Source organism: Balaenoptera musculus, chromosome X (assembly GCF_009873245.2).
Source record: "Balaenoptera musculus isolate JJ_BM4_2016_0621 chromosome X, mBalMus1.pri.v3, whole genome shotgun sequence".
NCBI lineage: Eukaryota > Metazoa > Chordata > Mammalia > Artiodactyla > Balaenopteridae > Balaenoptera > Balaenoptera musculus.
The window spans coordinates 8,278,478-8,294,765 of NC_045806.1; the positions used below are offsets into that span (position 1 = coordinate 8,278,478).

General features: G+C 39.4%; 1 protein-coding gene across 12 annotated transcripts in view; it reads right to left on the reverse strand.

The window, feature by feature from the left end:
• Positions 1-16,288, reverse strand: part of ARHGAP6 (Rho GTPase activating protein 6) — a 264,909-nt gene that overhangs the window by 52,565 nt on the left and 196,056 nt on the right. For all 12 annotated transcript variants that reach the window (XM_036840648.1, XM_036840649.1, XM_036840651.1 and 9 more), the window contains one exon: positions 2,417-2,488. In XM_036840648.1, coding sequence (XP_036696543.1) covers positions 2,417-2,488 — 72 coding nt within the window. The remainder of the gene's footprint in view (positions 1-2,416; positions 2,489-16,288) is intronic.

Here is a 16,288-nt window from a genome sequence, read left to right on the forward strand (position 1 = left end):
TTTCCTGTTTTCCTTCTTTTACTCTTGGATTCAAATGATTGTCATTTTTCACATGTGCAGCTGTTATGAACCCCAATGCTAATATTCAAACGGAAGAAAACAATGTGAACTGATCACAACTATGCGAGACCTGCACACTGCCTCATCACACCCGGGTTCCCAAGACATCCATGTAATGGATGTGTGGACGCACACAGGACTTTATGTTCGGAAAAGATGCCATGTAATTAAGCTTCACTTAAGCCTAGGACATCATCTTTTTAACTATCAAAGCTATATTAAAAAAAAACCTCTGTTGCCATAAATCCTGATATTTTTCTCCTTAGTTGGATGGGTGATGTGTTTTTTCTTTGGAACCACCAGGACCTGCCTTCCTTTTCCCAGCCAGCACCCCTGTGCAACCTTATAGAACACTGCCAAGTTTTCACTTAGCCTATATAATATATAAATATGATTTGGTCTAAAAAATGTATAATAGTCCAGTGCATAGTGGTTGATTACTTCCCCTGGCCCTTCCTGCCCTACCCTTACTTCCTGCTGTTTTCTTACATAAGCAAGCACACATACATCTCCCTCTGTTGAGGGAATTCAAACATCTGCAAAAAATGCTCATTGTGCTTAGTTTAGCCGGAATGGGCACTTCTGAAGAATCACCTCAAGTCTACATCATGAGTATTCAGATCCTAGTACCATTATCTTCATCCTAGAATAAACAACTTTAAAGATAACACATTACTAATATCAGTCTGAATGATCCCTTTAATAACTCTATAAACACTGAGAATTCTCACAAATTCTCTAATCTCACGAGATAAACATGGTCCATGGCAGGAACAGAATGAGTAAAAACTCTAGTTTAATAAAGCTATGCTGGCTACTAATGTTCCTTTTAAAAAATAAGGGTAAGAACACATGAACCAATTAAATACAATACAATTTATCAGACAATGATAGGTAGCTGGACAAGAGTTAATGCCTCTTGCATTCATTATGCCAGCAGTAGATTCTCCTGTGGTAGAAGGTGCCCTGGGGAGTATACTGGTTACTATGGACCAGAGTTCTCATCTTAGAAGGTGCACATTAGTAGTTTATAACATTACTCATGCTCAGTACCCCTACAGACCAACGGGATCCGATTTTCTGGGGTGGGGGTCTGGGCACTGGAATTTTTAAAGGTTTCAAAAATTATTCTGCTATGTAGTCAGGGGTAGGGATCACTGACATTTTCATGTCCTTTTCTTCAGTTTGAGGTAAACATTTGAAATGTCTGGAGATATTTTGGTTGGGGGCGGTGCTACTGGCATCTAGTGGTAGAGACCAGGGATGCTATTAAACATCTCAGACAATGTACAGGACAGCCTCCACAAAAAATAATTATCCAGTCTAAAATGTCAATAGTCCCAAGGTTGAGAAATCATGCTCTAAGGGAAGTAAAACATTGGCTTTCCATTCTTTAGAATTCTTTAATCTCTTTTTAGTCCAAGAACCAGATGTCATGACCCTTTAGGCACAGTTCAAGATATGGGCGTAGAGTCTCGGATCAATGGTGTGTCTAGGTCTTGTCTAATACTTATCACAATGCATTTATTTTTACACCTTCAGTTTCATTGCCTTTCATTACTTTTCAAGCAGAAATTCGATCATTAGATAAAAGAACTCCAAGGTGAGATATATGGCTTTCCTGACTCTACACTCATTCCCTATGTCATATAAAATGGAAATACATTCATATGACCACACCATTCAGCAGTCATTTCATATGAAACCATAGAAACAAGCCACAAAAAGATGTACTGGGTTAATGGGGCCCAGGTGCCCATTATGCAGGCTCAATGAATATTAGTTTAAAATGACCACAAATACCTCTGAAAGAATGGCTAAACTATCGGTTTCCTAAATAGATACAGAAGGGGACAGTATGAAGAGAGTCAACAATTCCCAAAACACACAGGGCAAAAAAATAAGCGTGCTGTGATCTAACATTACAATGCTGAGAATGTCCCATCTTCAGTAGCCACGAGGGTGAGACCGTTTCTTTCCAGTAGTCATGGTGGGGGGATCCAAACTCTTTCTCATTCAACTAGCCCTGCCTAACTATCTGGATTTGCCAGACAGCTGGTTAGCGTTAGAGACGCTATCCATGGCTGCTCAACCCGGTTTTCCTTATGCATTGCTGATTGGCTAGCATCATAATTGGAACCATAAACTTGGCAGAAATCACATTTTGCTCAAACCAGTTGAACTCATCAGTTCAGTACAGGGCCACTCCAACAGCCTTCAATGACATTCCATCGTAGAAATCCAGTTTACATAATAGAGTTGAACCACATAAATCAATGCAATTCAAAAACCCTACCAAATTCAACCATTAGGCTCCACGGGAGATGCATTTGCTTTAGTTCATTCTGTCCTTTACCTCTGTCTTTGTTTTTCTCCTTCCCTAGTGAATCCAGTTTCTTTCTCAAAGATTTCTTTCGCTTTTGTCCATCTGTAAACATTAAAAGAATGAAAAGTTGTAAAAACAAGCATATAACTGACATTTTACATTATGAATAACTACATTTGAGCAAAAGCATGACTTCTCACTTTACTCAGAATTTGGCATTTTAAACAGAGTAATGGCCCTGAAAATACATGAAAATCCTTGACTTGGATTGCACACATAACCAGAATCTTGGTGTATGCTCTTAAATTGTGTTTCAATCATGGGAAGTACAGGAAACTTACCTCCTTCAGAAGTCATTTAGTTTTGACACTCAGATATGTTTGCTTTTTCTATTACATGAGTCTCTTCCTATTCTTCATGTTCACGTAAACCAATGTTATCGCAAATAAAATCTCCATGAGAGGGGAGCCAACAATACATACGGCTTTGACATTCATGAGCTAGCAGAGTGTAACTGGATAAGGAAATGAATTCGGGGTCCAGAGAACTCAAACCTAATTATTGCTGCACCACTTACTCATTATGTGACTTTGGACAAGTCTCAGGGTCCTCATCTGTAAAATGGGAATTTCGCGGAGTTGTTGTGAGAATTAAATGAAACAATGCATATAAAGTGTTTAATGGGGAGCCTGACACATTCCATAAATTCAGGTCTACTTTCTTTTGCGGGGTTTCATAGTATTCCATAGTATGCCTATACCATAATTAAATTAACCATCCCCCCCACCGATGGACATTTGGTTTGTTTCTAATTTTTTACTAGAATAAGTAAGGCATTTATCCTCTTAGCATCTTCCACTTGCAACAAATGTACTTAACTGGTTAACTCACCAAATAATATAGATACCTCTCATATCAGTAGCCAGCTGCAAATGAATTCCTAGGATATCATCATAAAATATTGGCAGTCATCATTGCAAGAATGTGTTTTGGAATAATGCAGCTGTCAACTTAATGTGTGGGAAGTGCAAATCGGGAATCCACACTGCTACCAATCAGGAGAAATGCAGCCCATGCTGCAAGGAAACTTATGTTTAAAAGGGGGATTAAGAATTGTCTTTTTTTATAAGATATACTTAAAAGTGTAGTAAAGAAAGAGATTCAGCCAGATAAAACTTAAAGGCAAGACTCTGATATCAGGAAAAGACAGACTAAGCATTCTTCAACAGAAATGAGCGTTCCTGGGATCCTCATGGGGCTGCAGATGTTCCCAACGCCTCCTCTCTGAATTTTTGGAGGCAAAAGACATCACAACATAATCAACAGGCACACTCAATCCCTCCTTCCTTTCAAAAAGCAAAGAAGTATTTTTAAAGTGATTCTCCTCCCATGAAATGGAAATAGTTCGTAAGAGTCTTCACACTTGCAGTCATGAGATTTGTATAGATGAAAATTATGTAAATCAGTTGTGATGTGGCAAAGAGCCGTCAGTCTCTTTCATCATGTGTATGTTCTTATCTTCAGTGTCTAAACGATGATCTCACCATAGGGCCTTACATGGCTTGTTACATACAGACAGACATTAAACATACTAACTGCACAAAATTCTAATCTGTTCTTCATATAGGACTGACAGGTCTTTTACTTTGTAATACTTTGTTCATCACTAGTTCATATAACCAAATATATTTGACTATAACAAGAGCATGTTTCTTTAAAAAATTCTATCATTCCTTCATTTTAATATTTAGTTGACCCAGAAGAATAACTAAACCATATATTAAAGCTTAAATGGGGGGGGGGGAGACCATCAAGATGGTGGAGGAGTAAGAAGTGGAGACCAGCTTCCTCCCCACAAATACATCAGAAATACATCTACATGTGGAACAACTCCTACAGAACACCGACTGAACGCTGGCAGAAGACCTCAGACTTCCCCAAAGGCAAGAAACTCCCCACGTACCTGGCCGTGTGGTTGACAGGGTCTTGGGGCTCCAGCCGGGTGTCAGGCCTGAGCCTCTGAGGTGGGAGAGCCGAGCTCAGGACAGGTCTCAGCCACCAGAGACCTCCCGGCTCCACATAATATCAAACGGTGAAAGCTCTCCCAGAGATCCCCATCTCAACGCTAAGACCCAGCTCCACTCAACAACCAGTAAGCTCCAGTGCTGGACACCCTATGCCAAACAACTAGTAAGACAGGAACACAACCCCACCCATTAGCAGAGAGGCTGCCTAAAATCATAATAAGGTCACAGACACCTCAAAACACACCACTGGACACGGTCCTGCCCACCAGAAACCATAAAACAGGCACCAGTCCCCTCCACCAGGAAGGCTACACAACCCACTGAACCAACCTTAGCCACTCGGGGGCAGACACCAAAAACAATGGGAACTACGAACCTGCAGCCTATGAAAAGGAGACCCCAAACACAGTAAGTTAAGCAAAATGAGAAGACAGAGAAACACACAGCAGATGAAGGAGCAAGGTAAAAACCCAGCAGACCAAACAAATGAAGAGGAAATAGGCAGTCTACCTGAAAAAGAATTCAGAGTAATGATTGTAAAGATGATCCAAAATCTTGGAAATAGAATGGAGAAAATACAAGAAACGTTTAACAAGGACCTAAAAGAACTAAAGAGCAAACAAACAATGATGAACAACACAATAAATGAAATTTAAAATTCTCTACGAGGAATCAAGAGGGAAGAGATATGGGAACATATGCCTATGTATAACTGATTCACTTTGTTATAAAGCAGAAACTAACACACAATTGTAAAGCAATTATACTCCAATAAACATGTTTTAAAAAAAAAGGAATCAACAGCAGAATAACTGAGGCAGAAGAACGGATAAGAGACCTGGAAGATAAAACAGTGGAAATAACTACCGCAGAGCAGAATAAAGAAAAAAGAATGAAAAGAATTGAGGACAGAGACCTCTGGGACGAGATTAAACACACCAACATTCGAATTATAGGGGTCCCAGAAGAAGAAGAGAAAAAGAAAGAGACTGAGAAAATATTTGAAGAGATTATAGTTGAAAACTTCCCTAATATGGGAAAGGAAATAGTCAATCAAGTCCAGGAAGCGCAGAGAGTCCCACACAGGATAAATCCAAGGAGAAACACGCCAAGACACATATTAATCAAACTATCAGAAACTAAATACAAAGAAAAAATATTAAAAGCAGCAAGGGAAAAACAAAAAATAACATACAAGGGAATCCCCATAATGTTAACAGCTGATCTTTCAGCAGAAACTCTGCAAGCCAGAAGGGAGTGGCAGGACATATTTAAAGTGATGAAAGGGAAAAACCAACAACCAAGACTACTCTACACAGCAAGGATCTCATTCAGATTCGATGGAGAAATTAAAACCTTTACAGACAAGCAAAAGCTAAGAGAATTCAGCACCACCAAACCAGCTTTACAACAGATGCTAAAGGAACTTCTCTAGGCAGGAAACACAAGAGAAGGAAAAGACCTACAATAACAAACCCCAAACAATTAAGAAAATGGTAAAAGGAACATACATATCGATAACTACCTTAAATGCAAATGGATTAAATGCTCCAACCAAAAGACATAGACTGGCTGAATGGATACAAAAACAAGACCCGTATATATGCTGTCTATACAAGACCCACTTCAGACCTAGGAACACATACAGACTGAAAGTGAGGGGATGGAAAAAGATATTCCATGCAAATGGAAATCAAAAGAAAGCTGGAGTAGCAATTCTCATAACAGACAAAATAGACTTTAAAATAAAGACTATTACAAGAGACAAAGAAGGACACCACATAGTGATCAAGGGATCAATCCAAGAAGAAGATATAACAATTGTAAATATTTATGCACCCAACATAGGAGCACCTCAATACATAAGGCAAATGCTAACAGCCATAAAAGGGAAAGTCGACAGTATCACAATCATAGTAGGGGACTTTAACACCCCACTTTCACCAATGGACAGATCATCCAAAATGAAAATAAATAAGGAAACACAAGCTTTAAATGATACATTAAACAAGATGAACTTAACTGATATTTATTGGACATTCCATCCCAAAACAACAGAATACACTTTCTTCTCAAGTGCTCATGGAACATTCTCCAGAATAGATCATATCTTGGGTCACAAATCAAGCCTTGGTAAATTCAAGAAAATTGAAATCGTATCAAGTATCTTTTCCGACCACAAAGCTATGAGACTAGATATCAATTACAGGAAAAAATCTGTTAAAAATACAAACACATGGAAGCTAAACAATACACTACTAAATAACCAAGAGATCACTGAAGAAATCAAAGAGGAAATCAAAAAATACCTAGAAACAAATGATAATGAAAACACAACGACCCAAAACCTATGGGATGCAGCAAAAGCAGTTCTAAGAGGGAAGATTATAGCAACACAATCCTACCTCAAGAAACAAGAAACATCTCAAATAAACAACCTAACCTTACACCTAAAGCAATTAGAGAAAGAAGAACAAAAAAACCCCAAAGTTAGCAGAAGGAAAGAAATCATAAAGATCAGATCAGAAATAAATGAAAAAGAAATGAAGGAAACAATAGCAAAGATCAATAAAACTAAAAGCTGGTTCTTTGAGAAGATAAACAAAATTGATAAACCATTAGCCAGACTCATCAAGAAAAAAAGGGAGAAGACTCAAATCAGTAGAATTAGAAATGAAAAAGGAGAAGTAACAACTGACACTGCAGAAATACAAAGGATCATGAGGGATTACTACAAGCAACTCTACGACAATAAGATGGACAACCTGGAAGAAATGGACAAATTCTTAGAAAAGCACAACCTTCTGAGACTGAACCAGGAAGAAATAGAAAATATAAACAGACCAATCACAAGCACTGAAGTTGAGACTGCGATTAAAAATCTTCTAACAAACAAAAGCCCAGGACCAGATGGCTTCACAGGCAAATTCTATCAAACATTTAGAGAAGAGCTAACACCTATCCTTCTCAAACTCTTCCAAAATATTGCAGAGGGAGGAACACTCCCAAACTCATTCTACGAGGCCATCATCACCCTGATACCAAAACCAGACAAAGATGTCACAAGAAAAGAAAACTACAGGCCAATATCACTGATGAACATAGATGCAAAAATCCTCAACAAAATACTAGCAAACAGAATCCAACAGCACATTAAAAGGATCATACACCATGATCAAGTGGGGTTTATCCCAGGAATGCAAGGATTCTTCAATATATGCAAATCAATCAATGTGATACACCATATTAACAAACTGAAGAAGAAAAACCATATGATCATCTCAATAGATGCAGGAAAAGCTTTGGACAAAATTCAATGCCCATTTATGATAAAAACCCTCCAGAAAGTAGGCACAGAGGGAACTTACCTCAACATAATAAAGGCCATATATGACGAACCCAACATCGTTCTCAATGGTGAAAAACTGAAACCATTTCCTCTAAGATCAGGAACAAGACAGGTTGCCCACTCTCACCACTGTTATTCAACATAGTTTTGGAAGTTTTAGCCACAGCAATCAGATCAGAGAAGAAAAAGAAATAAAAGGAATCCAAATTGGAAAAGAAGTAAAACTGTCACTGTTTGCAGATGACATGATACTATACATAGAAAATCCTAAAGATGCTACCAGAAAACTACTAAAGCTAGTCAATGAATTTGGTAAAGTAGCAGGATACACAATTAATGCACAGAAATCTCTTGCATTCCTATACACTAATGATGAAAAATCTGAAAGAGAAATTAAGGAAACACTCCTGTTTACCACTGCAACAAAAAGAATAAAATACCTAGGAAGAAAACTACCTAAGGAGACAAAAGACCTGTATGCAGAAAATTATAAGAGACTGATGAAAGAAATTAAAGTTAATACAAACAGATGGAGAGATATACCATGTTCTTGGATTGGAAGAATCAACGTTGTGAAAATGACTATACTACCCAAAGCAATCTACAGATTCAATGCAATCCCTGTTAAACTACCAATGGCGTTTTTCACAGAACTAGAACAAAAAATTTCACAATCTGTGTGGAAACACAAAAGACCCCGAATAGCCAAAGCAATCTTGAGAAAGAAAAACAGAGCTGGAGGAATCAGCCTCCCTGACTTCAGACTATACTACAAAGCTACAGTAATCAAGGCAGTATGGTACTGGCACAAAAACAGAAACAGAGATCAATGGAACAGGAAAGAAAGCCCAGAGAGAAACCCACGCACATATGGTCACCTTATCTTTGATAAAGGAGGCAAGAATATACAATGGAGAAAAGACAGCCTCTTCAATAAGTGGTGCTGGGAAAACTGGACAGCTTCATGAAAAGAATGAAATTAGAACACTCCCTAACACCATACACAAAAATAAACTCAAAATGGATTAAAGATCTAAATGTTAACTATAAAACTCTTAGAGAAAAACATAGGCAGAACACTATGACATAAATCACAGCAAGATCCTTTTTGATCCACGTCCTAGAGAAATGGAAATAAAAACAAAAATAGACAAATGGGACCTAATGAAACTTAAAAGCGTTTGCACAGCAAAGGAAACCATAAACAAGATGAAAAGACAACTCTCAGAATAGGAGAAAATATTTGCAAATGAAGCACCTGACAAAGGATTAATCTCCAAAATTTACAAGCAGCTCATGCAGCTCAATATCAAAAAACCAAACAACCCAATCCCAAAATGGGCAGAAGACCTAAATAGACATTTCTCCAAAGAAGATACACAGATTGCCCACAAACACATGAAATGATGCTCAACATCACTCATCATTAGAGAAATGCAAATCAAAACTACAATGAGGCATCACTTCACACCAGTCAGAATGGCCACCATCAAAAAATCTACAAACAATAAATGCTGGAGAGGGTGTGGAGAAAAGGAAACCCTCTTGTACTGTCGGTGGGAATGTAAATTGATACAGCCACTATGGAGGTTCCTTAGAAAACTAAAAATAGAATTACCATATGACTCAGCATTCCCACTACTGAGAATATATACCCTGAGAAAACCAGAATCAAAAAGACACATGCACCCCAGTGTTCATTGCAGCACTATTTACAATAGCCAGGACATGGAAGCAATCTAAGTGTCCATCGACAGATGAAGGGATAAAGAAGATGTGGCACATATATACAATGGAATATTTCTCAGCCATAAAAAGAAACGAAACTGAGTTATTTGTAGTGAGGTGGATGGACCTAGAGTCTGTCATACAGGGTGAAGTAAGTCAGAAAGAGAAAAACAAATACCGTATGCTAACACATATATATGGAATCTAAAAAAAAAAAAAAGGTCATGAAGAACCCAGGGGCAGGACAGGAATAAAGATGCAGATGTAGATAATGGACTTGAGGACACAGGGAAGGGGAAGGGTAAGCTGGGACAAAGTGAGAGAGTGGCATGTACTTATATATACTACCAAATGTAAAATAGATAGCTAATGGGAAGCAGTCGCATAGCACAGGGAGATCAGCTCGGTGCTTTGTGACCACCTAGAATGGTGGGATAGGGAGGGTGGGAGGGAGACGCAAGAGGGAGGAGATATGGGGATATATGTATATGTAGAGCTGATTCACTTTGCTATACAGCAGAAACTAACACACCATTATAAAGCAATTATACTCCAATAAAGATGTTAAAAAATTTTTTTTAATTAAAAAATAAAAACTGGAAAGAAAAATAAAAGGTTAAGGGATTTATTTTTCATAACCAGTGGACAGATCCTAAATTTCAAACAAGTTGTCAAAGAACCAGAATACATATAGGCTAGGAGACATTTTCTTTTAAGATACAGTAGAACAATTTTTTAAAACTTTTTTTTAACTAGAGGACATATGATATATGTAGATGTGTATAAATATAAATGTACAGTGTAAGTATTAATGAGGAAGTCAACTCTCACATAACCAACAGCCAAGTTCAGATGTAGACTACAGCTAGTACCCGAGGAGCCCTCTGTATGCCTCCCTTCCTGTCACCCCTGGTAATCTCTGGACTGACTTTTGCAGTATCAATTATCTGCTTTCCTTTATAGTTTTACCATCTATATGTGCATTTATAAAGAATATAATTCTGTTTTTATCACTTTCAAATTCATAGAGATGGAATCATACTGTAGGTATTCTTTCTTGCCTCATTTATTTCATTCATTAACACTTCCTAAAATACACCCTGTTGAGGCAGGTAGCTGTAGGTGATTGCTATTCAGTGTTTTCTTGAATGAATGTACCACAGTTAATTTTCCCACTGAACTGCTGATGGAAATTTGAGTTGTTTCTAGTTTGGGACTATTAGGAACAGTGTTTTTGCTCATGTCTTCCTACGTACAAAAATCCCTGTGAGACAGCGATTCTTAAAGTGTGGTTCCAGCACTAGTAGCATCAGTACTACTTGGGAACTTGTTGGAGGTGGGGATTCTGTGGTCCCACCCCAGACATACTGAATCAGGAACTCTGGGGTTGGGGCCCACTGAGCCCTCCAGGGGATTCTGGTTCACACTGAAGTCTGAGAACCACTGTTCTAGGATATATATGTAGAAGCTGCACATCCAGGCCAGTGTGTACGTAATCCTAGGCTTTTAGGAGGTAACAATGAACTGTTTTCCAAGTAGTTTTCCTAATTTATATTCCCACCAGTATGAGAGTTTCCATAGTTCCACAAGGATACTATGTATTTCAAACTCCAAAACTCTAAACAATATCTTGAAGCCTCCTTATAGGAAAAATATGATCTTTGTGAATATTGGTCTATAATAAAAAATGCTTAGCTATTTACAACAAATATTATACTTTTCACTTAATTAGACAGAGGTGAAAGTTATTAATAGGCAACTAGACAAAATGATGGATGATGGTGCAATAATGTGTAAGGAGGCATTGCTTTAGCCATTTTCTCATTTAAAATCCTCAGGAAAAAAAATAAATAAAATAAATAAAATAAAATCCTCAGGAAAAATGACCAGAGCTGTGCAATAAAACTGCTCACTCCTCTTCTCCCCTGTGATCGATCAGTGGTTTGTTGATTGAGTCTCCAGTTTTTGAAGAATGTCTTTTGTTTCCATAGAGCATAGAGAACCTGCTCAAGAGACTGCCGTATTACGTGCTTGCAACCATACAGAATAGTTTATGTTCAACCAGTTCCTCGGATGCCAGTAAGTGAGTTAAGGGCCATTCCATCTTTTAAAGAAATTCAAGCTTCCTAACTATCCACACTGCACAGCAATGTTTTTATAATGCAAATAGTGATGAGTGTATGCTTGCTAACTGCTCTCAGAGTGGGCACTGTCTTGCGGACTACAGAGACCTGTAGAGAAAACTGGGGTCGCACGTCCTGATTAAAGCCATCTTGGAACAAGCCCTTGAGGATTGCCCTCCACGTGCCTGCGGGAGACCACATCCTAGATGGGAAAGCCCACAGACATACACGACACAATAGCAGACGGCAAGACAGCAAGCCTTCCGCATCCGAGTGACCACAAAGCAAAGGAATCATCGTTATGGAGTGTGGTTAATCTGGCCGTCTTGGGGGAGGCCAGTACCAAACAGGGTCTCCAGGAGGGCTGACAACAAGAAAACATGAGCTTGCTTCTCTAGGACAAGGCTTTTCACGGCCTCACTCGCTGTCAGCTAGTGTTCCAGTTTAAGGCTTGTTGGTTTCTCTAGCTAGACGAGAAGCTCTCTGAGGGTAGCACCATGTCTCCTAGGCTTTTGTCTCCCTCCAAGTAAAGAGCACAGGGCAAGGCACGCCATGAGGAACTGTCAGCACTGTCCATGGCCAGAAGTCAAATGGAGGTTTTGGGTTGGTTCCAAAGAGAACCCAGGACCACTGAAGTACACAACTCCTAATTTTAATCAGATCAGATCAGATTCAGAGAATACAGGTAATACGTTAAACAGTATGTTCCATATTAAGTTGATTCTAGAGATAATAATGATAGAAAATATTGTCCAAAGAAAGACTTGTTTTTGGTGATCGATGGAAGAGTAAGGGTTACTTGGGGGCACGGCTCTTGCCTGCAAGCGGGCAAGAAAAGGCCTCCTGGAATACTGGGAATGCCCCTATCTTGATCTGGCTGTCGGGTGCATGGTCCATGCATATTAAAAACCCATTGAGCTGTACGTGTGGACATTCATATTTATGTACATTACTATATATATGTTATTCCTCAATAAAAATAACAAAAGACTTTGTCATTTTTACAGAATGGCACCAACATAAAAATTGCATTAACTGAATGGGGCTGAAAACTCAGCAAGAAAGTCCTGCAAAAGAAAGTTCTCCCATGTCTAACTTTTCTAAATATCTGAATGCCCATGATCTCATCCAGCTACCACAACTTCCCTGTGACACAGGCATACAGGAACAATGAAGAGCTAGTGTTTTTTGAGTATGTATCAATACTAGAAGCTTAGTATCTAAGACCTTATTGCATCCTCAGAGCAGCTCTACAAAGCCCACCCTATTATATTTTGCTACTTTATAGATGAGGTTAGGAGAGGTTAAGTAACTTGTCCAAGGGCAGAAGTTGGTAAGTGGTAAATTTAGAACTTGCATCCAGGACTAGCCAACATCCAGCTGGTGCTCTTAACCTCTACCTGTGCTGTAGGGAGGAAAATGTGGTGTCTACTTGAGGGAAGTGACATTAAAGACCAGATATAGGGACCAACATGCCCAAGGTAATACAGAGTTAGAGAGGAAAGAGAAACGAACAATATTGAGCTCTAAATGTTCACCAGGATTCGCATGAGTCATTTTTGCATATATGATATTATCTAATACACATCAACATACAATCCACTGAGGTAGCCTTTTGATTTATTCATTTTACAGTTGAGAAAATTAAAATCAGAGAACTAAAGCAAATTGTCCCCAAAGCACAGGACTGGTAGGTGGTAGAGCTGGAATTCAAACCCAAATTGCGGCTCTTTCCAAAAAGCTTGGCTCTGTCTTGAGGTGGGTAGCTAGGAGGAGAACCCAGATACCTGTGATGAGAAGCTGAAAATCCTTTGTTTAAGGTCACTTTGCCTCTGCATCACGAGAGAGGGTTCTGGAGGTGTTTGCAAAACAGTGGATGCTCATTCGTAAGGGTCATTTAGACTCTTCCCTCCCAGCCTGGGCGATGAACAAGAATATGCTAAGCCTCGTTCCTTAGTGAAGCAGTCACAGAGAATGGGTGTAGACAGCTGAAATTCACAGGTGCACTTGGATATGGGACAGGGCATCAACATTTAAGCCCCTTTAAATCCCTTCACTTGCAGAGTTCCGCAAAGATCACATTACTGGAAAGGAGAAGAAATTGCCTGCGCTGAGACCCGAAATGAAGTCAAAGAGAACTTACTAAGTGCAACTCTGGGGACAAAACCCTCTTCTCATGCTGCCATAGAGCTAGTCCAGTGGGTGTGACATGACCATATCCAGCCCCCCACTATTCAGGTGGTGTTTAGCCCACACAGTGACTGACTGATTGATTGATTTAACTGAAGTATAGTTGATTTACAATGTTGTGTTAGTTTCAAGTGTACAGCAAAGTGATTCAGTTATACGTATATATGTGTGTGTGTATGTATATATGTATAAATATATTCTTTTTCAGATTCTTTTCCCTTATAGGTTACTATAAAATACTGAGTATAGTTCCTTGTGCTATTCAGTAGGATCTTGTTGATTATTTTATATATAGTAGTGTGTGTATGTTAATCCCGAACTCCTAGTTTACCTCTCCCCCTGACCCCCATTTCCCCTTTGGTAACCATAAGTTTGTTTTCTATGTCTGTGGATCTATTTCTGTCTTGTAAATAAGTTCATTTGTATCAACTTTTAGATTCCACGTAGAAGTGATGTCATATGATATTTGTCTTTCTCTGTCTGGCTTATTTCACTTAGTATGATCATCTCTAAGCCACACGGTGATTTATAAAAACTTGAGCTCTAATGCGAAATCTTGGGAAGTTCACATACATATCTGGATTTCTAACCTCTTGAGAAAGGTGGGAGAGCTGGTAGCACTGGCTCCCACATTCCTCACACTCACCCCAGGCCAGCATAGACACCTAACCCTGGGCCACTGCACACCTGGCAAGCCTTCGAGTCTGCAACTCCATCCTAGCCTAAAAGGAAGGTTCTCGCTTGTTTCAAATCTTCAAAAAAATTCCTGCTGAGAAAAGTTTGAAGGAATGCTTTTTGGCACCACCTGTCCTGCTTTTCCCAACCACAGCTGCCTTGCTATTTACTTGGACCAGAAAAACAGACTCTCAGAGAACGCAAACCAAAGGAATTCATAGGCAGTGAGGGGAGCTCAGTAACAAAGTGAGGAAAAAAAGATATAAAAGAAACACTTGGTGGCAGAATGGGAAGTGGCCCTTTAGAAACTGCATATAACCTATGCCACAGTTCCTCAGCCTCAGCACTAGTGGCCCTTCGTTGGGAAGGGCTGTCCTGTGCATGGTGGGGTTTTAGCAGCATCCCTGCCTTTAACTGAATAGATGCCAGAGCACCCTTCCCCGTTGTGACGACCAATAATGCCTCTGGACATTGCCAAATGTCCGGCAGGGACAGAATCACTCTGGTTGAGAACCGCTGGTCTGTGCATAACTCTACCTAGAGAACAGCTCTGGGCTCAAACCATGTGACATCCGAACTAAAAAACGTCCACATTTTCCCACTTGTCACAATACTCAATTTATACCCCATCTCAGTTTTTGTTTTAAAGAGGACAATATAAAAATGTTTATGAATTGTTGAGCCTTTATATATAATGTTGAATTTTGGACACAGTAACAATTCCCTTCAATTTATAAAGAAATGTGAGTCTGCCTATAGCTATCTTTATACCAAATTCCTAATTACAGGGAGGGGAATATAGCAAGTTCCTTGAGTTAACAGCCTTCTATTTCTTTACATGAAGTTCTTTTTCTCCTTTGATGGTGGTGATGATGGGGGGGAACACCAGATCGAGTCATCTGGCATCTGATGGTGAACAATTGTGTGAGTGGAGTGTCTTTAGCATTCAGGGAAGACTCAGGGGACACCATTTCTTCTTCTTCTTTTTGTTTTTTTAAAGAGGACTAAACATGGCAGATGAAGAGACCTACTGGTCAGCCCTCCATTGGCCAGAACAAGGATTCAGGAGGAATTTGTAGGAAGACAGTTTTGTCAACAAATGGAACTCTTCAGCAACGGAATAAGCTGCCTCACAAAAAAAGCACTGTTCACTGTGGCTTCTATCTTGGATGCTCTCTGTCTTGCATCCCTCACTCTGGTGGAAGCCATGGCATGAGAAGCCCTTTGCAAAGGGCTATGTGGTGAGGAACTGGAGTCTCCAGCCAGCAGCCATGTGAGTACGATTGGACACTGATCCTCCGGCCCAGTCATGTTTTCAGATGACTGCAGCCCCGGCTCAGGTTGATGGCAACCTCATGAACCAGAACCTGAACCAGAACAACCAGGATAAGAATTCCCAGAGACTGTGTGAGATAAGAAACGTTTGTTATTTTTTAAAAAAAGATGCTCAGCTAAATGCATGTAGTATCCTGCATGGGACCCTGGAACAGCAAAAGGATGTTAGTGGGGAAACTGGTGAAATCTAAACAAAGTCTGTAGCTTGGTTGAGAGTAACATACCAATGTTGGTTTCTTAGTTGTGATAAGTGTACCAAGGTTATAAAAGATGTTATCATTAGGGGAAACTGGGTGAGGGGCGTATGGGAACTCTGTATTATCTTGATAACTTTTCTGTAAATCTAAAATGATTCCAAAATACAAAATTCATTTTTAAAAAAGCCCTTTCTCCCAGGCACTGGATGTATTCAAACAAAGGTTGAAGACTCATTTGTCACGCATGTGAGAAAGCGGAGGCTTGCACTGCTCACTGA